We start from the raw sequence: 27,431 nt of genomic DNA, 5'->3' as shown, positions 1-27,431 counted from the left end.
CGCAGACAGAACAGAGAAGTCATGCTGCATCAGCAAAGAACAAACACTATCTTACCACTTTAAATTAAACCTTTCCTCAAAACCTCCTTCAGAAATCTTTTGTTACTTTCATAGAGTTTCAATAGTGGTGTTGTAGTGATGCATCAGTTAATTAACAGACTCCCTGGCAAAGCACCATGCTGGCAGTGTTACTAAAGATCAGGGCTCATTGTGCAAAGTGTCTGCTCATTGCTCACCATGTCTGATCTGATCACCTAATTAAAGGTGAACTGTATTGCTGTTCATCAGTCAGTCTCAATAAAGCCCTTTCATTACCAGAGTGACATTTAAACTTAAGTCAAAAGAAAAGAAAATGTCTGTAAAGGAATCTTGAACTCATTAATATCTACAGTATTTGAGCTGAGATTTTTATTTAAGAATGACCTTTGAAAAAGAGGAATTGGGAAAAGAACTAAAGGTTTTACTCTGTAATGCTTCAGTGACGTACGCTGCAGTTTTTATTCAACCCTTTCAGTTTGGTCTGAACGATGCATCAGTGGCATTGTGCCACGGAGCTCATTTACAAGATGAGTTTGTGAAACATCCAACTGCTCTGTTTACTGGAAAATGCATCAACCCTTTCGAACTGTCATTGATCATTATCAATGATAAGCTGCCGTGCTGACGTTCGCTTTGAAGATCAGACTAAGTATTCTGAACATGGGCCTCACTTCTCTGATTTTCTATGTTTCTTTTAAAACACTGTTCACAACCTTTTTCTGATGCATGTCTGCCAGAGGCTGTTCAAGGTAGATTTGTTTGATGTGCACCTCCTTAAGGTCCAGTCTCCCTTCACTTTGTCAGGACTCTCACATGGCTAAGATTGCTTAAGGGTGTATGTAATGATCATATTCTAATCATAAGAAAATCGTTTTGGTGCTTAAACCTGGCTAAACAGTAAGTGAGAGTAAAATAGAAACACAATGGTGTCATATAGGAGCTCCATGGAATTTAACTGAAAGAATGTGAAAAGAGAAATTGTCTCACACAAGAGTTGAACTCCAGTCTCCAAGAATAAAGTACCTTAACTTATGAAATGATCATACCTCCTAGATGTTTTCTTAATGTTGAAGAGGCAATGTATGCCCCTGACATCTAATATTGCAGCATCTGGTGTGTCAGGGCACAAACATCAAAGGACAAGGACACCATGTGTGTACAACAGAGGTACTACCAGCTTCGACAAAAAGACAGTATTTTACTCCCAAGAAATGAGAATGAGTTGCTTTTTCCGCATCATTGCAGGGGCTTAAATGATGATATACCATTTTAAACTTAAACTGTATGTTTCTTTATTTGTGAGGGAACAAAGCCATTATATCATAGTTGTATCAAAGCAAAAACTTATCACATGTATTCTCCTGTTCTGAGAGTTTTACTGACACCAGAAAAAAACTCTCACTGGATTCATATAGATGAGCTTGTGATCTGTGTTCCAGTTCAACAGGGGCCACCTCTGGTGTGATCCACAGACTGTGTGGGTAGTTCCTATAACTTTGGAGGTTGCTATTCAGAATTCGCAAAACTTTTGCAAACTTGAGTAAACTGAGCTGTCAGGTATCTTTTAGCTCACAGAGTTGGCTGTCCTACCTCCAAACCATTGTTCTGGAAGAAAAGCAGGAAGAAACCTTTGTGAATCTCAACAGGAAGAATTGAATTAGAATTGTTCTGCAGCTCAGTTTGGGTTTCATGTAATGGATCCTTGAATTGCACGAGTCTTCAAGCAGGTTTACATCCCATCTGAGAGCACTACAGAGGAGAGAAATAATGATGCTAACACAGTAAAGCTCAACCAAGATCAGTTGGAGCCAAAAGCTCTGCTTTCTTTCAGAAAACCCAAAGAGAAAGGGAAGCTTTCTTTATAATCATCTGAAAAGCTTCCGTGTGATGTTCCCGTTCTTCATCTGAAATCAAATTTAAAAACAGCATAAAGTTTTCATTAAGATGGCTGTAAAGGTATATTTAATGCATGTTTACCAGTGTCTACTTCAACATTTTAATAATTGTAATTCAATCTTTGCTTTAATGAGAATTAATTGTAAACACCTGCTTTTGACTTTGGTGTGATTGTCTCTATGGATGACGGCCACTCTGTTAGTCCACTTGGGTGCAGACTGAAATATTTATATAACTGAATAGATTGCAGTCAAATTTGTCAAACATTCCTGGTCCTAAAGCCACTGCGAGTTTATTCACAAATCTGCTGACGAACTGTATTTCAGTGTTAATCTTTGCAGCGGGGCTGCATCACCACAGTGAGCTCACTCTTTATGAGGGACACGTGACATAAAAAATGAACAGAAAACTACTTTACCTGTGCAACTCTCTGCATCCATCTCCAGCAACTAAACACAACACCAGCTAACACAACTGAACCACTTATAACTGATGTAAAACACTCACTTTGACACACCACACCAAGACCTGTGCTTGGTTTTGTGTAGCCAATCAAACAGCGAATCCTAAGTGTGTTGCCACGCTCAAATCTGCATGGAAGGAGGCTGCAACACTTCCTCCAAGGCCAAGGGCTGTAGCACTAAGATAACTGAAAATCTTTTTTTATTTAACCAATGATTTTGTAATTTGTAGCTATTTTTAATATCATCAATCCTCTCACAGTCAAACAGGCTCAGATAAGCTGTCTAAAAAGGTCAGCATGCCTAAATTAATTATTTAAGATGGAACATTCATTTTATTTAGTCTCTACGTGCATTTTGACTTTCTGCTGATCTCAGAAAACACAAATAAAAAGACATTTGTGAACTATTTCAGTTTAAAGATGCATGTTTTACAATTCTGCCTCTGGGAAACAAAACAATTCAAGGAAATCATTTAAAGCCCAAATCTGACTGTGATGAATATGTAGAAATGTTTGGTTTAATTTATGGTTAGAATTAGTATGATTTGGTGCTCCCAATTTAAAAAATGCCTAAAACTGTCCCATTCATTGGTCATTTGTGTGATTGGAAGGACTGCATATGCATGTTAACTGGATAAAGCATCTGAGAAAGCTTTTACATATTACCATGGTAACTTTAATGAGTCATCGCACATCTGTCAAAATTATAGCTTGATAGTAACTAAGTTACTGGATTTCTTTCTTTTAAATGAGAACAATTAGTAGGTGATTGCAGCTCTGGAAAGTTGTTTTAGCAGAGAAAGATTTGACCTGAGGAGCAGTCTTTGTTGTACCACTTTAAATCTTTGTGCTGTGATTTATGCTCTCTGGTATTCAGTTAAAGTTTCTGTCAGGCGCTCTGATCAGACAGCTAAAGGACTGCAATGATGCATGAAGATACTCCTTACTGAGTTATGACTCAGATGCTAAATTAATCAGCATAATGAGTTGTTCCCCATCAATGTCAGGGAGGCTTTAAAAAAAATGGTCTCACAAACTAAATTCTATTCATCCTCTCCATCATCCATACAAATTCCTCTTTATTTGGGCTTAGAGAAGCAACACACACACACACACACACACACACACACACACACAAAAAGACAGACACAGCGAAGGAGAGAGATCAGATTCGTAGCCAGCTGATTAAAAATTAATTTCAGCTATTTTGGAAGACAGAACTCTAAACATTGAGGGGAAACAACAAGCCCAGCCTCAGAGGTTTCAGTGTTTGTGATGGGTCTGATAGGACAAGAAAAGGCTTTTAGAAAGTCAAGTCGACAGCAAGCTCAGTCGCTCTGTCCTCTGCACAGAGCTGATGATGAGGCGAGAGCCCGAGGAGGAACAACTACAGCAGACATGTAGGAACATACTGACATGTACACACACACAGAAATACAAAAAAAAGCATTGCCTTCGGAGACAGAAGATTGTCCGTTAATTAAGTTGCTGTTAATTTAACTGAAACTTATGTCTGTACTATATGACCATTATAGCCTCATTTTAGACCAAAACTCAAAAGACATCTCGTTTTTGGCCTCAGTTTGGGGCCTGAAAACGTTTTTTTTTTTAACTTATGTTACAGTTAGTTGACTCTCTTAAATGAAAAATCAGGCACAAAATCTTTCTGCATTACATCATAATCAAAGACAGTGTTTCTCTGCCTTGCTGCAGCTCTAAAGCTGCTGCTTCTGACTGAAGACTGAAAAACATTGAAGAAAAATGTGTAACTATAAAACGCCAGTAATTTCCTGAAACTGCTCCTCACAACAGTTTTGAGAAAATGACTCAAATTAGAAATGATGCATTTGTTGGGAAGTACTTGTACTCACAGAATAATCCACATTTTGTGGGACTTTACTGGAATAACGTGTTTTTGGTTAAGAAAGAACATCAGATGCTTTTCTGTGGCTCAAACACAGCTGCAAAAGATTCATGGCATATATTCAGCTTCAGGAAACACAATATTTGTTAATAGGATACATTCATTGTTGTATTTTATATGCCTTAAAATTGTTAACATGGGAAAAAAGGCTGAAAGTGGAGAATTTGTCAGCTGAAACCAGATTTTTTATTTTTTACACAAGAATGAAAGGAGGCAATATAAATTATATGAAGTATTCAAACATAGCTTGTATATTTAAGCAATCCACACTTCCACTCCACTTCAGAGAAACTGCAGTTTTTTGGTCAAAGTATTTAAAGATCACTTTACTTCAACTTTAAAACGCTGCAGAGGAACGATCGCACCTATAACAGAAGAGCAGGCTTCACATGAGCAACTTTACCCATCGATATCTTTACAATGGTACTTCTGCACCTACTGATGTTGAAAACCTAAACATTTCCCACACCTGTGGTTTTAAATAAGCTGAAGAGAAAAAAAATGTGTATTCTAATAAATAAAAGAACACCTCATAATAATAAACTGTAGTGACAGGAACACAAAATGGAGACAAGTTGATTGTTTCCTATATTCTTTATTAGAGAAGCAAACAAATGAAATACACAAACCAAATACCAGTGGTCACACTTATGCTTGACTTGCACTGCATACTGTACTTTAAGGCAGATACACCTCAGAGTAAAGGTCCCGACATGCTGATGCTGATAGGACATCGTTTTGCACATAGAAGAGGCAAAGCGGCGACGCAGCAACAGCTTTTTAAAGGCAAATACTTCTGACGATGAATGCATGCTGTGATCACCTGAACCAGGCTCACCTGAACCAGGCTCACATGAACCAGGCTCACCTGAACCAGGCTCACATGAACCAGGCTCACCTGAACCAGGCTCACCTGAACCAGGCTCACATGAACCAGGCTCACCTGAACCAGGCTCACATGAACCAGGCACACATGAACCAGGCTCACCTGAACCAGGCTCACATGAACCAGGCTCACCTGAACCAGGCACACCTGAACCAGGCACATATGAACCAGGCTCACATGAACCAGGCACACATGAACCAGGCACACCTGAATCAGGCACACATGAACCAGGCTAACATGAACCAGGCACACCTGAACCAGGCTCACCTGAACCAGGCTCACCTGAACCAGGCTCACATGAACCAGGCACACATGAACCAGGCTCACCTGAACCAGGCTCACATGAACCAGGCTCACCTGAACCAGGCACACCTGAACCAGGCACACATGAACCAGGCTAACATGAACCAGGCACACATGAACCAGGCTCACATGAACCAGGCTAACATGAACCAGGCTAACATGAACCAGGCTAACATGAACCAGGCTAACATGAACCAGGCACACATGAACCAGGCTCACATACACTACTGTGTTGGTTTTTTTTCTCTCCACTTTTGTGTTTTATTTGTTCACTTCACAGTTTCTTGTGACTGTTACGATGTTTCCCAACTGAGCTGAGATACAACTGCGCATTTTATAATACCAGTACAAAAAAAAAGATGAAAAGTTGGGTAGAAAAAAAAAAAGGAGACTTAAAAGAACCATGGCACACCTGAACCAGGCTCACCTGAACCAGGCACACATGAACCAGGCACACCTGAACCAGGCACATATGAACCAGGCACACGTGAACCAGGCACACCTGAACCAGGCTAACGTGAACCAGGCACACCTGAACCAGGCACACCTGAACCAGGCTCACGTGAACCAGGCTCACGTGAACCAGGCACACGTAAACCAGGCACACATGAACCAGGCACACATGAACCAGGCTCACGTGAACCAGGCTCACGTGAACCAGGCTCACATGAACCAGGCACACATGAACCAGGCACACCTGAACCAGGCACACCTGAACCAGGCACACCTGAACCAGGCACACCTGAACCAGGCACACGTGAACCAGGCTAACATGAACCAGGCACACCTGAACCAGGCACACGTGAACCAGGCTAACATGAACCAGGCACACCTGAACCAGGCACACCTGAACCAGGCTCACCTGAACCAGGCACACGTGAACCAGGCACACCTGAACCAGGCTCACGTGAACCAGGCACATGTGAACCAGGCACACCTGAACCAGGCACACGTGAACCAGGCACACCTGAACCAGGCTCACATGAACCAGGCACACATGAACCAGGCACACATGAACCAGGCACACCTGAACCAGGCTCACGTGAACCAGGCACATGTGAACCAGGCACACCTGAACCAGGCTAACATGAACCAGGCACACCTGAACCAGGCACACCTGAACCAGGCACACCTGAACCAGGCTCACCTGAACCAGGCACACATGAACCAGGCACACCTGAACCAGGCTCACGTGAACCAGGCTCACCTGAACCAGGCACACCTGAACCAGGCACACGTGAACCAGGCTCACGTGAACCAGGCACACCTGAACCAGGCACACCTGAACCAGGCTCACCTGAACCAGGCACACCTGAACCAGGCACACCTGAACCAGGCACACCTGAACCAGGCTAACATGAACCAGGCACACGTGAACCAGGCTAACATGAAGGAGACTTAAAAGAAACTGCAGAGGAGAGGTAACAGTTCAAGAAAGCTGTATCCATACACTGTTTCTGTAGGATTTACACAGCGGAATTAATAGTGATTCATCCAAATTATTTATGGAAATAAATCATGTCATAGTCGGCTGAACGAAATTCTAATCTTAAGCACAAACTAAAACTTTACTACTACTTAAAGTTATGTAGGAAACGGTAATGTGTACAGCTACAGATACCTGCTGAGGTTTGTGTTGACCTCATTAGTCACAAGTCTTTGCACAACACTGCCGTTAAAAGCTCAGACAGCTGTGGAAATTATCGAGAAGTCATATTTTTAAATAAGGCGGCAGACAGTGGTTCACGCTATACCTGATTCAAAATCAGAAGTTTGACTTCTGTCTCAGTTCTCCAGTGATTCCGACTTCATTTCTGACAGCAGCAGAGAAATGACACCGTCAGCACCCAACAGAATAAGGCTCCGTTATTTTCAATATTTCCCTTTTTCTATGGCATCACTCAAGATAACAACACACACGCAAAGCCAGTGCATTCGGAGATAAATGGATGAAGCAGAAAGAACAATCCCTTAAGCTTTGCTTGTAAGTGAAAATGATTTGTGCTCATGAGTCATCGTGTTTCAGAAATCCTGGATTCATTTATTACAGCATTCTGCTATAAGCCATGCGGTTTCTCTCCATCATCACACACCCATTCTGACTCGTTATCAATATCTAACTGCTCAAACCTGAAGCAATAACTAATCAAAAGTGTCTCGATTTGAGACGGAACCCTTCGGCACATCAGCTGAAACACAAAAAAACACAAACAGCCGAGAGTTGCTCACATATACAGACGTGTTACTGAACTATCTACAGTAGTTTCTCATCACCGCTGTCATTATTTTACACCCCTGAGGAGTTTTATGACCTGAGAAGCTCGTTTTCACTTTGACACAATGATCAGCTGTCTCCAGTCTGTCTGTGTCACCACTACGTAAAAAAATAGGCATTGTCCCTTTTTATGTTTTGTGCTAAATGACGTGTCAGAAGCGCTGGAAAACACGAGCGACTGAGATGCTCTGAGGAATGTTTGAAGTAAAGTTGGATCAGACCTGGGTCAGACATAAATCCAGGACGTAAAAGCTCTGTTGAATCTCTTCTGTAAATCCAGGTATTTTTTTTTTTTTAAAGCTTGCTGGGGAAGAGAAACAGATGCTGGAGACCGACAGAAAAAATGTAGAAATACTCCAAATCAAACACTTTGCAGGGCACACGTGGTTAAAAGAAGGCAAAACTGCTAAAAAGTCATTGAATTCCCTTAAAAACATTTTGATACATTCAACAATCAGATTAAAATTCTAACTATGAGCTCCAAATTACGCGTATTTAACACATTCAAACCCACGTCTGTATTCTGAGGCCAGCGGACCCCAAATCTTTTTCTTTTTATTGTGTTCGAGTCGAATAAAAAGTAACTAAGTTAAAAAATGAACAAAGGAAACAACATTTTACTTTGTTTCCCTCTCACTTTGCTTCGATCTCTACATCTAACATTCCACACACTAAAATGACGTAAGAGTGAATAAATCCGTTGTTTCTCCTCCTGATGGGTCTCCAAAACACAAAGTAAAATAATTTAGAAATGACAAATTAGTAAAAGTAAGAATCGTTGACAAATGCCATAAAAAATGCTCCGAAATACTGATAAGAGTGCTACATAAAGTTTTAAGTAGCAAATTATTGATCATCTAACGCCCCTTCAGATTCATCTGTAGGGCCACACGTTGGGAAAACAACACCTGATCAGAACACAAGCAGAAAAGTCAGACAGGAACTACATTTTCACCTTTTCTACTGCACTGCAATCTATGCATTGTAACTGTTTCTCTGTAAATAGTCCTGTTGAGAATTTGTTTTCAATCAGACCATTTGGATGCAAAACGACACCATAATCATATAAAATGAAATAGCTGGTAACTGTAAAGGCCTGGTCTCACACTGCTTTTACATCTAATGAAAAAATATCAAACCTCTGTCTGAGGAGGCAGTCCTGTGCTTCTGTTCTTCCTCTTCTAGATTTTAACAGTCTGGAGAGGAAACACTGGAAAGTTTAGCAGCATTGTACTTTTTCAACAATGACAGAAAGACTTAAGCAAAGACAAGTACCAAAGAAGAAGAATCTGCCCTTTCAATGAGACTGTACCAAACAAGGCAAACGTTTGCAAGCATGAGATGAGCGGAAAGAAACTCCAGATCCAGATCAGCTGTTGACGATACAAAAATTAAACTTTCCTCAATCGTCTTTTCCTAATTTGTTAAAACTAGAAATGCAAATACAAAATTACACCTCACATCAAATAGACAATAAGACAGAGCTCTTTGGAGGTTCTTCTAAATATCAAGTTCCAAGTCAGCAGTTTGACATCCAAAGTGAGAATGGCTACACGTGTTCAGGTAGTTCTGTAAATGTTACATCCAACTGGATGATGCCATGGCCAGGCATCCGGATGATGAATTTTCAGCGCGCTGCGGTAGAAAAACATGAGATGAAACATCCTGTTGCCGTACTGTAACGAGCTCCACAGATTCCTTCTCAGAAGTTCTGCTGCCGTCGCTTCTTGGCGTCGATGGCGTCTTGGATGGGCTGTCGCTTGGCCTGGTACCGCTGACGGATCTCCTCGATCTCCTGCGCCATCTGAGGTTCCAAAGAGTCCAGTCTCATCCTCAGCTCCTCCACCGACCACGTACTCACCTGCACAAAGACACCACGAACTATGTCAAGACGTTACTCTTCAGTCATTTATCTGCATCAAGCAAACCGTCCACAGTTTGCTCATTTTTGTCACGATCAATGTTGCTCATGTCAGTGTTGACAAGATGCAATGTAACCCTGATATATTTACAGCACATAGAAGCCATTTGGGTACATAAATAAACCAAAATAGCTTTAACATCCGTACATTACCTGAGCAGATTTTCCTGCACTATAACCCAGAAAACAGCAAATGTTTATCCATTTAATTTGAAAAGAAACCAATTACATGTAAAGAAATGTTTAAATAGTTCTAAATAACAGTACTATATCAACCTTTTTATAGAAAAGGTTACTTATTGGCTTATGGCCAATATGCTTCCAAGATAAACTGGAGGTCATTTAATTGGTTACATTTTTATCTAATCTAAATCTAATAAAACAGCTCAAAACATCATTAATTCTAAACTGTCACAAAGTTTTTTAAGTCTAAAAAGAAAAGAGTTTTCAGCTTCTGTCAGCAACTTCCCTCTGATTCTTTAACAAAACAGTCGAAAGGAAAGTAACAATGTATTCAATATTTGTGTAAATGCACATTGTTCATTATCACAGTTATCTCAATATTAAAACAACATCGCTGAATGAGAAAACTCCAGATTATGCATGATGTTGTGAAAGTTTCACTCTGCAGGCGCTGTAACAAATGGAGCTAAAACGCGACTCTGCTCAGAACGAAGTCGCTTTAATGTTTAAAAATGACAAGCTCTCATTTTCAAGACATCAAAACCTTATCAACTCACTTCAAAATGAGGCTTTTAGGTGTTCGCGGTGTCTGCTTTCAGAACTTTATAATTACTTCTCTTCTGTGGTTAAAATGTTCTGCAGTTAAAATATTTGATAACATGAAGCTCAAAGATCAACTAGTAACAAGTCCATTAACAGACAGTCAAGAAAATCTTTCCTATAACCTAAAAATATCTCCCATGACAACCGTAACCAAGGTGTGTGATAACTATCTATTTTAGTGGCTTTTAAAGGCCACATCTACTGACATTTATCCAATCTCTTTCTCTCTCTCTGTTGTAGGGTTCTGATAGGAACCTGAAGCCGGCTTTAGCTTTTCCCCGGGGGGTTTCCCCTCTTAGCTTTTACCAGCAGCACAACGCTCTCGAGCTATTTATTACACACAATCAATACGGCTAAAATAACACCGGCGTCCCAGTCCACTGCTCGGATAACCGTGAGCAGAGGATGGGAGGTCTGGGTGGCCAGGATCTGGAACGCAACAGACACCGAGGGCTCGGATCTCTGATTGTTTTCACAGAACTTTTATTATTTGAATTAGAGCCATTGAGATAACAGATTTTTGTCTTCTTTTTTTGGCAACTGGATTAAACTAAAAATATGAGGTGTTAAACTTTTATAAAATAGAAAAATCAATTTAAAAAATCTTATATTACCAAAATGTTCTTTTAATATTGTGACTAATGTTAGCACAGATATATTGTTAGTTATAACAATATATAGTTAGTATAGTTCGAAGTCTAATTCAAAAATAATATGTAAAAGTGTAAAAATAATAATAAATAGCTAAATGTTTGTAAAGAACAGTCAAACTCCAGATAAAATCCAGTCTATCGGCCAAATGATTCGCTGACTAACTGTTTGTTAACCAGCCCAGTGAGGACGGTAACACTTTCCATAACATAATACATTTCTACATAAAACAATTAAATGATCAATTATTTGAATCAATTATTCTTTTTCCAGAAGTCTTTTAAATTCAGACTGTTTGATGATATCACTTTATAGTTGCTGTTATCTTCCATTTACATGCAAAATAAGTAATAAACCAAGGAAATTATCAATAAATTAGTCATAGATTTTGGGAAATACATGATACATGAAAAACATGATGTCCATGTCAGATGCTCAGTTGAAAACATTGTCAGTGCGAAGCTACAAAATCACCCAACACACCTTCATGAGCGTGGCGCTGCACGCATCGGCGTACCTCGAGTCATCAAACATTTAGCATTTCAGCTAACAGTCTGCTCTCATACGTTCCCTTTCACATGCTAACACACCGGCTCATTATGTACAAATGCTTTATGTAAATGGATCTAAAACACCAAAGGATTGTAGTAAGAGTTCAACTGAACTTAAACGGCACAGACATCAGCTGTTGGAGATTGGCCGCTCTCGTTATATTTTGCCCGCCTCGTTCAGCGCAGTCCATAATAACCCCGTATGAGCAGTTTAAAGCATGTGCTTACAGGGGCTGACAGCTGGCGTGGGCCCATATTACTCATTGTTGTTGAACTGATTATTTATTTTGTACAAATCAGAGAGAATAAATATAAATTGAGCCACATTTAGCAGTTGCTGTCTGATCAGTTGAGAAGTAACATATCTGAGGACTAGACCAACAACCGTACATGTGGTTGAGAAACTGTTGTGAAATTTAAAAGCATGTTATATCCATCTGATTGTTCATTTTGAGGTTCTAAAATCACCACACGGCTCTCTTCGTCTCTCCTACGCATTTGCAAATGCAGTGGATAAAGTTTAATTGAAGTTCTAACTAAAACAATCCCAAATATGTGATTTTTTTTTTTTTTTTTTTTTTTGCTGGGGCAAACACCTCAACGATTAAATGAACTAAAAATGATGTGAGCAGTAGGGTCTCCCCTGCTGTGCACTCTGAGCGGCACCAACAGAAACTTCCTCTGACAAAGTAACAACTGTTGGTGCGACGATGGCAGCCTGTAAAGACCAAACTCTCCCCTGAAGCTCTACACATCAGACCATGTTCTTTTTACCAAAACTTTAAGTCTCACAAATAAGTCGTGTTTACGTCTCTCAACTCTTCACCGTGTGTGTTGAGAGATTATGAGACTTGCAGACGATGGGACCATCTGCAGTCTGCTTGAGGTCTCTTCTAAAGAGAGATGTGAGGAGGGACAGAAAAAGGCAGCAGGGGGGGACTCGTTTTGAGAAGAAATAAATCAGGACTGAAGAATAAAAATAGACTTGCAAAGTATAGAGAAAAGTAGTGCGGACAGAACTGTGAGGGAGGTTAGTTGTTCTACGCCTACCTCTCATGAATTATGTAGGTTAGTGCTTGCCAACCATATGCTCTACTGTCACATCGCTGAATTTGCTAAAGCTGATAGATGAAATGTAAACAAAAAAGACGCGGCTCCTGCTAAACATGCCTAAAATACCATATAACATTACAGCACTTCTGATGGTGAAGAGGGATTATTTGCTAAGACATGTAGCCAGTATATGAGATGTAGGTAACCAGAGACACACTGCACAGTTATATTAAAAACAGTAAAAATGTGCGGATGTGTAAACATCAAAGTGATGGCGTTTGCTACCCGTCAAAATGACAATCTCCAATATACAGTAACTGCCGTAATGGAGAGTAGACGGATCTAAAATTAAACATGGCCAGTATGAAACTGTCAACAAACTGCTTCAGAGAATTAAAGATCCCAAAGAAATGTTTTGTTTTTTTTAAATCCTCACATCTGCAAGTCTAATAGAACAACAAATCCCACCAAGTAAAGCTTATTTGATCTGCCTCTAACTGACAGATAGCGTTAACGGTGCGGTAAAACACACATTTTCTGTTTCACTTCTGCTGTCATAACTCCGGACATGCAGACTCCATCGATACGTTTCTGCCACCACATGCCTCAAAAGTGAATCTTAAGCTTTTTAAAGAGAATACTTAATCCAAAACAATTCTGTTCTTCAATACCAGCGAGTCGGGTGGATTATCTACCCTCCACCTCATTAATATCATTGGGTGTTTGATGGTGTAGTAACACACATGTACACACACAATGCAAATGAAAATGTTATCTCTTAACATTTTTATCAATCACCAGTTTGTGCTCTTATGCTTTAAGTCTGTCGTTCAATAGCACCTTGTCTCGTACTGCATGTAGCATGAAGTGTTATTCCTAAGAAATATGGCTTTTATTTCTGACTTTTTCCAGTACTGAGAGCAGGAACTACAACGTCTGAGCTTATCGTGTTACGGTCTTTAACAATTTGGCCCTGGGGTCCATTTAATGCCGACTTTCTGTACCCATCCCTGACAGAGTGATGATCCTGCCACTGAAGATGCAATGTGAGTGACTATTATAGAGTCTGCCTGCAGGTTATTCATTTAACAACTAAGGGAGGCAGCATGTGTGTTAAAGACAAGGGATAAAGAGCAAAAATAGCATCAAGCAGAGGTTACCTTCTGTTCTTTAATGCAAACATACGACAACATAACCGCTTCAGAGTTAAGATTTCTATCATTTAAGCCCAATCTAACCACTGCAAATACTAACTTCAATTATATACTAATTCTATAAAGAAATCTGATAAAAGCTGTTTGAAATACAAATACTTAGTTCCCAAAAGTCTTTGCAGACGCCAAGTGAGAAGTGGTAAAAGCTGAAAGGCAGCTGTGTAATCTGGTGGGAGAGATCATTTCATATTTAAAAGGTCAGATATTTAATAATTAATGCAAGCAGCTGTAGCTTGTCCTGTGCAAATGTCTCTGACAAACACCTCTGCATAAGCAGAGTGTGTGTCAAACTGGACAGAATACAGAAATGTGCAGAAATAAATTGGTGCAAAGCTCCAAATTTAAATGACTAAAGGTCATCTCTTGCTATTCTTGGATCAACAAATAAATAATGAACAGATGTGAGGATAATTAGACAGATATAAAATGTGTGTAACTAAAGTAGACAGTGAGAGAACAACCAATCAAAATGCAGACATAGTTCAAATCGAATAAATAAATAATAAGAGAGAAAGCACAAGTGGACTCAGTTACGCATGAAAAACACCAGTAAGACCCTGCGCGACTTGACTAAATGCAAAATGATGTGGACACGTCCTAACTTAGGTCAGGACGGGTATCAGTTACTCTGGGATGGGATTTTCCATTTTTACTGCATTAGCGGTATTTTCAAAAGGCCACCGCTAAACTTTGCTGTTATCCTGCAAGAAAAGGTCTTTGAGAATCTGTAGAGTTGTTAAGTCTGCAAATGTCACTACATACATCATATAAAATACACCACAAAGTAGCATAAAAACTAATGTTTACAGTTAAAAAAGATAATTACTTTGCCTATTTGCCTTGCAATGAGTTAATAAATCAAATAAGCAGCTCATTATTTGAGTCCAAATTAGCCGGTTGAAAGGGAATATACAAATGTACGTCACTGTGATGTCATCAAAACCAGGAGCTTTACATGTTTTACTCAGATTATCATGTCTTCTGCAGCAGCTTTGAACAGCATTACAGAAATGAGGATGCACAATATTGTTTTGTGACGTTTCCAGAAAATATATGCATGCAGGATATAGTGTAGGGCTGGCACTGAACAAGTGAAAAAGACAACTAGAAATACCAAACCAAAGAATACCAAAAGCTTTAGAAAGGAGAGCAGCGTTAAACGTGGTCAGGTACTACACTGTAAGGACAGAGCGGAAAACCTGCTGGTGGCCTCAGTAATAAAAACTGTTACCCATCAGAATATGTTACCTCACTGAACAGAAAAACTGTTTGTGAACACCTTTTCAAGGCACCTCATAGACCTTCCTCCACAATAAAGTTGTATGTATATGTTACTCTAAAACTTTTTTTCCAACAAAAGTAGCATGTTTTTTTTCTTTTAAACAACGATAAAATCCACAAAAATGGGTCAATCAAATCCCTTTTGTAGTCATAGCATGTTTATATCAAGGCTGCTGAGAGCTACAATGTTCACAGAACTTGATTTGAGTCGAGTAACAGTTCCCAGATCTCTTGACAGGAATTAGCCAGGTCACCCTGTCACGCCTTCAGGCAGCACGACTTTTAACACGTACAGAGAAACGAGAACACATCACTCCGATTATAGCCTCCTCGCACTGGCTTCCTATTTATTTCAGGATCAATTTTAAAGTTCTTTTATTTGCTTTTAAGTCCCTTAATGGCCTTGCTCCTGCTTATTTGTCTAACCTGCTGCACCCCGCCTCGTTCCCTCAGGTAAGCTGACCAGATGCTGCTGATTCCCAAATCACAAAGGAAAATGAGAGGTGATCGCTTTTATTCTTTGGCCTTTAACCCAGTGTGAGACTGACATTAATTTTACTGTTTATTCAGTTTTTACTGCACTGTGCTGTTTGTTTCTAGATGATTTTAATTTCTCTCTGTTCTTAGAGTTTTTACCGGTGTTGTGCAGCACTTTGGTCTACCAGGTTTTTTTTTTTTTTTTTAAAGTGCTGTATAAATAAATATGGTATGTAGTAAGTCCTCAGGGGCCTTTAACATATGATAATATAAAGATGTGGCATTATTTTTCTGATAAGGACATGTTTCTGGGATCATTACGTAAGTTTATCATCTTTGACTGGTCCATGAATATCAGCCCCACATAACAGAACTGAGAATGAGCTGCAGACCATCTTTCAATGGTTTAAAAAAAAAGAGAAAGAAAAGAAACGATTCTTTTATCGGGTCGTTGCATACTGAAAATGAGCTAATCTAAGCTAGTGTTGCTCCCATCAATGTTGACCAGAGCCGGAGCTGATAAAAACCCATCTAACACGGGACTGAATGTCAGATGTTAGAGGGCATAAGTGGGTTTAACTCACCAATTCAAGATCTCCATCAGGAGGCAGCTTGCGGTTGTCTACGTTGTTTTCTCCCTTACGTCCTCCGTCGTTATTACTGTTTGCCTCCTTCTCTTTCTGCTCAAAATATTCCAGGAAGGACGGCTTGGCTGGCTGCATGGTTTCATCTCTCCCTGTGTAACACACAAGCAAACCAACAATTACTCAACCGCAGAAGATGCACATCAGACGTCAACAATCTGCGTGGATAACGTTAACTCAACCAGCGTGTGGATTTCTTTTTCAGACCTTTAAAGCCTGATGCGACACTTTCATCACATCATCGTTTTCAAGACACAAGAATAATGATTGTTTATGTAGAAATAAACATAATGGGAAATAATTAACACAAAAAGGCTAAATCTTAAAGTCTCAAATGGTTTTTATCTCACATGTTCTTCAAAGACTGAGCGATAAAAAGGTTTTATTGGGCATCTTGAAGGTTTTTCCTCAGAGTTAGGAGGCTGTCTTTTAAAGCAGTGTTTAGGTTTTAGAACGCTTTTTTATAATGTTTCACTCGTGTGCGTCTGAACTACTTAACAACTACGTAGCACACGCAGCTGCTGTGCTTGAGGGAGCATGCAGACTTGGCTGAACCTATTATCTCTTTCGATGAAGAAATGCAGGGCTCTTTGTATTAAAACAAGGAGGATATGCAGGTTTTAACAGCAGTCTTGTCCTTAGTTGCTGAGATATTGGCAGCTATGATGACATAAAAGACTTTGTCAGCTAGCCCAATGTACCTGATCATTTAGCATTTACCCAATTTATTGATTTCACTTTTATTAACACATCATAATTAGACAAATTAGATCATTTTTCAAGCCAAGCCAGTGAGTTCAGCTTTCCCCTTTAACTTTATAATGTTTAACTGTCCTCCCCACACTAAAGAGAGCCCACTGTTTGTACTCCTTTTTTTTCCCCTTTTGAGAAAGCTTAAAAATTGTTGTAATGATTATAAAACAGGCTTTTTTTTATGAGCCCAGCCATAGTGGGCAGACACAATCCAAAGAGAGTTTTATCTTCTCTGCAGCTATACATTAAACAAGCTTATCCCCTTTACATGCACATAATTTGACTTTAAATGTACTTCCACAACACAAATGCATCTACTGCACATTAACATATTTCAGAATCAGTGATTAAAATACAAGTATGCAGAAACTGTAATTCAATCAGCATAAATCTACCCAGAAAATGCTTCAATCCCATGCAGCTGCAGGTTACTGCTTTAATGTGCGAGCCTTCGGATAATTTACCTTCAAGAATCAATTGAGTACTACATTATTAAAGAAGCAATAAACACTGAACAAGACCACCACAATACATCTGCATTAAAGTCACACAACCTTTAAAGTGGAAACAAATGCATTAAAGGCTATTAAAGCTCACAAGCAGTGTAAAAAAGTGGAGCCTCGTTAGTCTACCAGATTAAGAAAAAAAGAGGCATTTACATGCAACGAAGCTCAAACATCAGATTCTACAGGATGTTCGAGCAGATGCACAACACAGGAAATCACCAACAATTCATAAGGTGTGAAAACCAACCAGCAACACTTTCATTTGAATGAATTTAACTCCTCAGCCTGTTTCATGCTGGTCCCACATCTTTGTGTGAATAGTTAATGGTGTAATAACAGGAACCATTTCTGCGGGATTCGTATTCACAACCTTTTATCAGGTTGACCCTCTTAATCTTCATTTGCACAGTCAGTGCAAGAAGTTTTTCAAATGTTTACTCCACCATGCTGCTCCTCTGAGAATTCTCCAACCCCACAAGGCAGGCAAAAATCTGAGCAAATTAGAGCTGCTTTATGTGTGTAAATTTATGGCCAATGACGAGAGGGTATAAATGGAAAAGTAATAACTCCAGAATCATGAGTCAGTTGTTTCAAGTTGTACTGACCAAAGACTTCAGGACCCAGGTGGATGTTCAGTTTTTACATTAGACAAGCCAAAGGTAATGATGATGTAATGACGGCGACTGCTGGTTTATATCTGAAGCAATTAAAATTTGCTCCACTTAGAGTTAAGGGCCAGCCAACAATAAAAATCCAGAAACTGGAAGAGCTTCAACAGGCTGAACTACAGCAACACAGATGTTTGCCAAAAAGATTTTAAAACTACAAAAAAGTCCGTAACTGTAACCTTTTCCGTAATGTGCTCCATAATTCTGCCCACAAACGGCTGAATTTCAGCACTATTAGAAGTTTGCTGTCCAGTTCACCTGCTGAACTACAGATGGCGATTGAATAAAACTCCTTGGATCCTTGGGTTACACTCTTTATTTCATGTTTGGAAAATGTAAATGTGATGGAAGCCGAATGGAGCAACTACTTGCCATAATGTGTCTGTATTTGATTCGAACACAGAATAAAGGCCATATTCGCTCTAATGTATTTTTGTTTCAAAACATGCAACTTTTACTGGGTTTCTGCCCACATCTACATCACTGTGCCATTTAACGATCCCTGAAGCAGAAACTTTGGAAGCAGTGGCGACTCTTCCCGAGTCTGACAACTACGTTTAGTCTTTAAAGAGAAATAACTTTTTACACCCTTTACATGTGACCTTTTCCAAAGACGGTGACATCAGCTTCAACAGCCAATGTTAAGCTAAATTCTGCATTTTAGCACGTTAGTGTACGGAAAGGTCACGAGATATGTCATTTTAGACACCTGAGTATGTGTGGTGAAGGTTTGTTTGTCTGTCAGGAGACTGTTTTTGTTTGAAATTAAAACAGATTGTCGATGAGGACATCAACAATCAACCCAAAAGTGAAGCATCTTTTGAATAAATCTGTTAGAAACAGACATCTGCTGGCATTCAAACCCTGCAGATATCCGTTGCTTTGTAATACCGATTAACGCCCATCACTGTTGATCTCACATGCTCTGAAGTCGGTTTTTTTAAAGCACCAAATTAATGTGATGTCGAGCGCTCCCTTGAGAACAACTGATGACTATTTATTCTCAGACACAGATAAGAGAGAAGTTTAAGGATAGTAGCCATAGTTTTCCCTAAATGGAGATTCCCCCCCCAACATAATCAGATGACAGAAGGTCAGACCCATAAAAACCTATGATCTAATGGCTCTTTAATTCTAGCTTGGCATCTCTTGTTCTTTGGTGACTTGAGCAATTATCTGACTGGTCAGACACATCAACTGTGCTTTATCTGCTGCGCTTTGTTGGTCGCCATGTCAACCCAGTGTGGAGGAAGCAAGTCAGTTGATATTGTTTCATGTCTTTTTTTATACTTCTGTACGTACACAATCTCTCTGATGTGGGATATTTCCTGTGTTCTTGTAACATCGACAAGAAGACAAGTTTAGGGAAGAATGTCCATGTTGTATTTAAAGGAATAAGATCCATGTTGCAAAATTTGGTTATCATGATCACTCAGTTTTTTGAGCTTTATAATCTCAGATTGTAAATAATTTTTTTTTTTTTTTAAAAAGGCACTTTACCTATCCTCTTTCTGCTCGTCTGTTACATAATTCAGCCGAAGTGTTAATATAGCTTTTGGTTAAACAAGCTGCAAAACACAGTTAGTGTTAGTATGCTCCAATACTTAGAGTCCAACCAACCATGTGAGGATCAGAAACATCACTTTTTACTTTGGTCTTTCACATCAAAGCACAACACTCCATCGTTTCATCCATTTGACCATTTAAGATAAAGGTACAACTAGGGCTGGGTGGTAAAACCATATCGATAGCTATCGAGGAATAACTTTTCCTCGATGGAGATATGAAACACAGTCGATATACTTTTTGATAGATTACATTCGTCGATCTTTTGACAAACAATACGAATAGCCAATGACAGAGAGCGTTGCACTGTGCTGAACCAATCACGTGGCTGGAATAGTCATGCCAGCAGCTAGTCGTGGCGTGTTTGTTTGTGCTGCTGCAGCAGTATAAAAACAGAAAATGAGTGCTGCCTCTGAAGAACCGACGGAACAGCCCAAGGCATAAGGAATGACATTGTTGATACGAAGGGCCCGAAAAGTCCGACACGAAACAGAGTAGTGTGCACTGCGAATTATGTCGAGCACATGTTCCGACGAAGACGGAGGATACCACTAATATTTTTCATCACCTGAAGCAGCACCACCTGTTTGAGCACGGAGGGTGCAAACTTTTTTTCTTTATTTATTTATTTTTTTATTAGTTGACCGGTCAGATATAAGATTTTAATTTAAAATACCTGTATTTATCTGTAAATGTATTTACATGTCATGTTCAACTTTGACAGAAAATAAATATTTAATTAAAAATTAAACTTCTGATAATCTTCAAATCTCACTGAAGAGTAACAAGAAACATTCAAAATTCACAAAATAGTGATTTGTTTTATATCGTGATATATCACGATATCGATTGATATCGTGATATAACTTTTCTCATATCGCCCAGCCCTTGGTACAACTTTAATCTCAACTAGCGCCATTGTTTTAAAACATCCTCTTTAACCCTACAACATTTGTGTGATCATAACGAGTAGCAGCAGAAGAAGAAAATGAAAGGATTAGTGACAAAAAAGTCATGAGCTTGAATTTTTGACTAGCTCTACCAACACTCTGCTAATTCACCGCGAACGAGGCATTAAGGTCTTCATCTTTTCTTTACATCCTGACAAAACAGGTTTTACACCAATAACTTTCTTTTTAAATTCATAAATGATAAACTTAGTTTTTTAAACAATTTTTTAAGCTAAAATTGGGCTGTTATTTGTCACAATAAACCTTCAAGTCTACCAGAAATAAAAACTTTTTGAAAAAAAACTGCCCGACAGCCTTAGCTGATGAGAATCCTCTTTATTTAACCGACACTGATGCGCACGCCTGTCTGTTCAGCCTTCCTCTGACAAATTACATTCACAGAAATCTCAACATCAAGTCGAGATTCACTTTGAGTAAAAAATAACTTGGTAGAACCCATTAATAAAATAATCACAATGTATTTTAAACCAACATATTTCAGATGTTGACATGACAAGGGTTTAATGGAATGTGCTAATGAAACATGTAGATGACAAGCAATGAGCCAGCTACTTTAACAACTTCCACTGAAGAAACTTTAGAGGACACGAACCCAACGTTTAGGGAACACAAAGGTTTTACGGTGTGTACAAACACATTAAATCACAGTGGACTCTGGGCTGCTATCTGCACCTGCCACTTCCCACAACAAAATTAAACTTTAATAAAGTAAAGAGTCATGAGAGAAGAGCACACAATGCTTTTAATGAGGTTCCCGACAAAGTGGTTTGTGTATTCACTGGAACTGAGTACACAGCTTACTGTGTGGTTTGTATTTGTGTGTGCAAGCTACTGGCATTGTATTAGCTACACAAAATCTTTTAATCATATTTAGGGAAAGAATGGTTGAAGAGCTTTGTTACAACCCAGAGAGACAGTAAACTTGATTTAAATCAACACTAGAGAAGTTTGTGAACCTTAAAACCATGAGCTTCCGACTCATTCTGAAGTAAACTGACCTTTGTTTGGCACATTCCTGGTACTGAAACTGCCTTAGAGCACTGGGAAGAGAGATACCCAAGTATCACACAACGATTGGTTTCCATTCATTGATGGCATCTTTGAGGCCTCTTCAACATAAAGGTATTATGTAACCCTTAAAACTGCACAAAATACTATAAAATTCTGAGCCTCAAGGAACTATAAACATGAAAATATTGGGGCTGAATCTTCTCATTGTATCTGCAGAAATATTTGAAAAATAGAAAATAATGTTTGTGTATTTTGAAAAGGAAAAGCCAACCCGAGCATTGCTAAAAAGATGAATAGAGCGTTTGAATCAACTTCCCTTTAGTCAGCTCCAGTTCATCTGGTGTTATGTGTGTGTTTTACAGAGAAACAAAAGAAAAGTGTCTGCAGTCATAAACACATCTACCTACTCTTATTACTCTCCAATAACTGACTGAAATAATCTAGTACAACAGCTTTATTAAGGTTACTGCTTCTTCTTAAAAAACATACTGTGATTTAATATCAAAGCGGCAACTTTCAAATCACAACAGGCCTAAGTGAAAGTACCAAGTTAAACTTGACTGTTTAATAGTGGAGAAACATCCTTTATTGGGGAATATTTAAACCAGCACAAGCATTGGGCAGCTAATAACAAAACATATTCACAACTCAACATTCAACAAATGACAAAATATTAATTTAATTCCATTCAACTTCTCCTCTGGTGTGTGCCAGTTTATGGGAAGTATCTATTAATGGGAAGGTTTATCTTCTTCCCTAAATGAAACTCACGACTAAAGGAGAGCTCACAAGTTCAACAAATTACTTAATACAGGTGAGGAAGGGGTCAAGAGGTGCGGAGGTGCGCTTGGATCCACGTCAGGGGACAATTTTTAAATTCAAATTGTCTTTTTTTTTTTTTTTAGGGGCAAATGCTGAATTCAATACTCTGGCTGTCAATGAGATGCAGAAGCTGTGAGATATGAAAGTTTTTTATGAGGGATTAGAGCGAGTGAGGGTTCATGGCTTATCAGTGTGAATTAAAAGCCTTTCTCTTTTCCGGTACCATTGGGGAAGATCAATATCTGAACTGATATCTTATCTTAATCCTCAGGGGCTCTGCAGGACCAGACTATGGTCATTGGTTTGGGACACAGATGCACACAACTCTGTACAAAAACACACTGAAACATTCTTGATTGCGAGCATATTGAAACACAACATAAAACAGCAGGATACAGAGGTTCTAATGAAATTAAGAACTCCAAATGTTCCTGTGTTAATGCAGTTTAAACTGCCAGCAGAGATCAATACTAACTTGATGGTAGGACATCAGACAGGAGACACTGTGTGTATATGTATGTATTCATCAGCGTGTATCAAAATGTATAAGCCGGCACTGAAATTGTAAGATAAATCATGAGAATCGTGTTTGTGAATGCATGTGCTCATATCGACTGTGCTGAAATCTCATCAGTTTGTTTATAGTATTTTGTCTCATATGAGTAGAGTATATCATGTATCTCACGTCTCTATACAGGAGTTAAAATGTTTAATACAGCACCTTTAATCAGCTAAGGTGTTGAGTTAACCTGTTTCTCTACACATGGCTCATTACAGAGAGTTTCCAGACTACTCCTCTTACGTGTTCACTCAAATTAAGTATAATTCTGTTAATGATGCTAAATGTTACAAAGCTTCCCTGGCTTAAATATAAACCTCATTAGATGCGGTGTAGGAGTTGTGATATTACACCATACACTTCCAGAGTAGGTTTGTTTTCATCAGGGGAGCTTTCTGGCAGTGTTCAAACACTCAAGGGTGTGCATTACTTGAGTCATGCAGAGCAAAAGCAAATATACACACACACACACACTCAATTACATATCCAATCTCAATGAGAGCTGTAGTGTCTCATTGGGGTTAATTCTTTGCATATAAAACAAACATAAAACACACCCACAGACTGCAAGTTCTGTTGAGCAGAGCCCAACTTTTATTAAGACTCCATTCCAAAGGCACCCAATGCATCCAACGCTTCCAACTCCCACACTGCAGACTTGAACAGATGGATGCTGCACTAACATATCTCTCTATAAATGACAGTCCAGAAGTCAGTATATTCATTGCAACATCTGCTTATGTGTTGTGTGTAGTTGTTTCTGTTTGGCTACATCTGCTTTCATGAGTCTTTCAACAGGACAACCCAATTAAATACGGGTTATATAAAAGATAGGAAATATCACATGAGCGTGTCATATACAAGGTTTGTCTATTCTGGACATTACTTGTAAATAAAATAGGTTGGACTCAGAAAAGGGTATCGTACAACCAGTCGTAAATTCTGCTGTTTCTATAAGAAATCAGCATGTCTGTAATTACATAGACAAACTCTAACATCTTGTTAACCGCTGGTATTGCCCACTTTATTCTGTGCTTAAGGGTAAGCTTGTGAATGTTAAATTAGTTACACCTAGCTTCAAGATAATGACCCAAATGGACCACTGTCTTGACAAAACAAAGGAAACGCTTTATTAGGCAGAGCTCTTTGAAGGAAACAAGTCTCTCTTTAACAGCCAGAATAAAAAAAACGACCACGGCAGAGGTTGATGCCCTCATATTCATGATTCATGCTCTGAAAGACCTTAAACGACTCTGGAAGTTGTTAGATACTGTTGTTGTTGGGTGAACACAAGTCTGTCTTGTGTGAAGATAAGATGCTGTGAACACACACAGAACACAGAGCTCATGCAGTTCATAGGTACGGCAGGTGACGGTCACAGTGCACCCCCTGGTGGATAAACTGCACTTTTTAACGACAGATAACAGATCGTGTCAATCTACTCAGAGATTAGGGCAATCACGAAGACCTTCCAGGCATGTTTAAGGATCATGAGCACCTGTGCATTGATTGACTACTTCATTTACAACAGGAGGCCAAAGCGATTGTTCACAGAAGTCTTAATTATGAACGCAGCAGCTCAAAACAATGTGAGTGCATAGAGAATAAAAATCAAATATGTAAAACTGTTCTTCATCAGCTGATTCCTCACCCTAATTCACATGATACACACGGCAGAGTGTCCTCTGAGTGATAAGGAGACCCGTTAAGTGCAATTTATCTGCCAAACATGCAAGTTTGGCCGAGGTCACAATTTCACCACAACATCATCATGTAGCAGTGATAAGTGCACTGTGACTGTATGAATCACATCAGCAGAGAATGGGAGCAGTTTGAAAAGTTGCTTTTCAGCATGTTTTAGAAAGAATGACAAGGCTGATGTACAATAATAAAAAAGAGCAAAACACGAGAAGAAAAATTGACAATTTTCCTCCTTTTACTTGGCTCAGGTGCTGTGAAAAGAATTAATGAAGAGGAGTGTGTGTGTGTGTGTGTGTGTGTGTGTGTGTGTGTGTGTGTTTTCCAAAGTGTCTTTAAATGGATCACACGTTGTCATCAAAACAACAAATGGTAATCTTAGTTTTTGGGCTTTTTCTTTTCTCCTCAATACACTATGATAAAATCATGGTGTTAGTCTTGGATCACATTAAGATAAAAAAGAAAGTCAGACAACCAAAATCATCTGAGGAAAGATCTGAAAGATGTTGGAACAATCTATCTGCCACGTATCAGACATTCTGTGTGCAAAAAAACACCAAGAAGAGAGCTGCTGTTGGTTTAAAGTTAAAATGTGCAACAAAAACAACGATCTGACAGAGATACATTTGGTTTACTATACGAAACGGTGATATTACTGCTACTAAAAGGCACAAAAAAGAAAAGTTCTGTTCAGAAGACAACAGAGAAGTAGAAAGTGGAGGAATCTGGCTTTTCAGATAACAGTTTGTGAGAAATTTGGGGGCATATGGAGACGGAGTGAGTTTGTGATAGGCAAAGGCAAGAAACAAGACAGAACTCTGGAGTAACTTCTCCCTGATGGAAACTACTGATGACAAACTAAAGTCTTTGGAGTTACTCCAAAGTAGATCACTTAGCCTACCGATAAAGATGGCATGTTGTTTTAGAGAGCTGCCATCTCCAACCTGACAGCGAGATGCAAGTAACTGTTACTCACTGGCAACAGACACAAGCACTAAATATTTGTTTGTTGTTGTTTGCACTTTGTATAAAAACAACTGCAAAAGCAAAACTATTACCGTAAATTCCGGACTATAGAGCGCACCTGAATATAAGCCGCACCTTCTAATTTTAAAAAGAAATCCATTTTGTACTTGTATAGGCCGCATAGGCCGGTTATAGGCCGTGGGTGTCCACATTGTAATGTGAGATATTTACACAGAAAGATGTTACACGTAAGGATTTTTAAACTTTTAATTAAATTCGTATGATACACAAACAAATAGATACTGCAAATGCTTTTTTTTCCTGAACAGTGCCTGTAACACTGATGGTTTTAACTTAAATACCTCTTGTAACGCACAAATACATGACGTAAATGCTCTTTTTCCCGAACAGTGCCTGTAACACTGATGGTTTTAACTTAGATACCTATCGGTAACGCACAAAAAACGCACGTTTTTTCCCGAACAGTGCCTGTAACAACGATAGTTTTAACTTAAATACCTCTTGTAACGCACAAATACATGACGTAAATGCTCTTTTTCCCGAACAGTGCCTGTAACACTGATGGTTTTAACTTAAATACCTCTTGTAACGCACAAATACATGACGTAAATGCTCTTTTTCCTGAACAGTGCCTGTAACACTGATGGTTTTAACTTAAATACCTCTCGGTAACGCACAAATACGTGGCGTAAATGCTTTTTTTTTTTGGAACAGTGTCTTTAACACGGACGATTAAAAAAACAAAAAAAAACAAACAAACAGTAGCCCACCAGGAACAGTCATTGATCGCCTTCTTCCTTTTCCTCCTGCGCACTAAAACCATCAAAGTCATCTTCTTCAGTGTCCGAATTGAACAGCCTCAGAACTTCGTCACTCACTTCAGTCTATTCATTGTCGCTCTCACAATCTCATCTCAGATTAATTTAAAAGCTGCATCATATGCATTTCTTCGTTTGTTTTCCATGTCAAGGGTGAGTACGAATGACTGATTTACAATAATTTAGGAGTGTAAGTGTGTTTGATTTATCGTACAATTTCATTGGATCACTGTGAACTATTCGTTAATTTTATGCTCTTACAACTTTGAGAACCTAATGTCTAAAAAAAGAAGCCTTTGATGCGACAAGTCAATTACCAATGCTTAGAAGAACTTACTTTTCATTGTGCCAGCTTCTTCGTCATCCTCATCGTCAGAATTGATGACCATGGTGCCAAGCTGTGACTGCATGGTTCCCGTGTCCTCGTGTTCAATCATTGTCCGAGCTGTACCGCCAAGTGAACTTTCTAATGAGCCAGCAGCCCGAATGGTTCCAGAGTCACCGGCTCCAGCCCGCACCATCGTCCCCTGGTCGACCTCATCCTCATCCTGAGACATAAGTATGGGCTAAAGTGAATTTCAATTGTACTGTCACTGCATTTATAACCAGCAACCAATGTAAATTCATTAATATGCCAAATTGTAAGCCGGGTGGTCAGCAAAGCAAATTAACTGAACGATAGCACTCTCATAAGTCAAGTTAATGTCT

The 27,431-nt window shown here is 39.1% G+C and overlaps 2 protein-coding genes across 3 annotated transcripts in view; both read right to left on the bottom strand.

Moving 5' to 3' along the window:
* Positions 1-27,431, bottom strand: part of dennd6aa (DENN/MADD domain containing 6Aa) — a 271,486-nt gene that overhangs the window by 48,316 nt on the left and 195,739 nt on the right. The window lies entirely within an intron of this gene.
* The window catches only part of LOC140302992 (serine/threonine-protein kinase 4-like), a 30,302-nt gene continuing 9,716 nt past the window's right edge, over positions 6,846-27,431 (bottom strand). For both annotated transcript variants that reach the window (XM_072381546.1, XM_072381545.1), the window contains exons 9-11: positions 27,061-27,271; positions 16,305-16,456; positions 6,846-9,647 (exon numbers count right to left, since the gene is read on the bottom strand). In XM_072381546.1, coding sequence (XP_072237647.1) covers positions 9,489-9,647; positions 16,305-16,456; positions 27,061-27,271 — 522 coding nt within the window. In that variant the 3' untranslated portion in view covers positions 6,846-9,488. The remainder of the gene's footprint in view (positions 9,648-16,304; positions 16,457-27,060; positions 27,272-27,431) is intronic.

The sequence above is a fragment of the Leuresthes tenuis genome, unplaced genomic scaffold, assembly GCF_036924035.1.
Source record: "Leuresthes tenuis unplaced genomic scaffold, fLeuTen1.0.hap1 SCAF_3, whole genome shotgun sequence".
Lineage (NCBI taxonomy): Eukaryota > Metazoa > Chordata > Actinopteri > Atheriniformes > Atherinopsidae > Leuresthes > Leuresthes tenuis.
The sequence above is the reverse complement of the archived record's forward strand: the minus strand, read 5'-3'. Positions and strand labels throughout refer to the sequence as shown.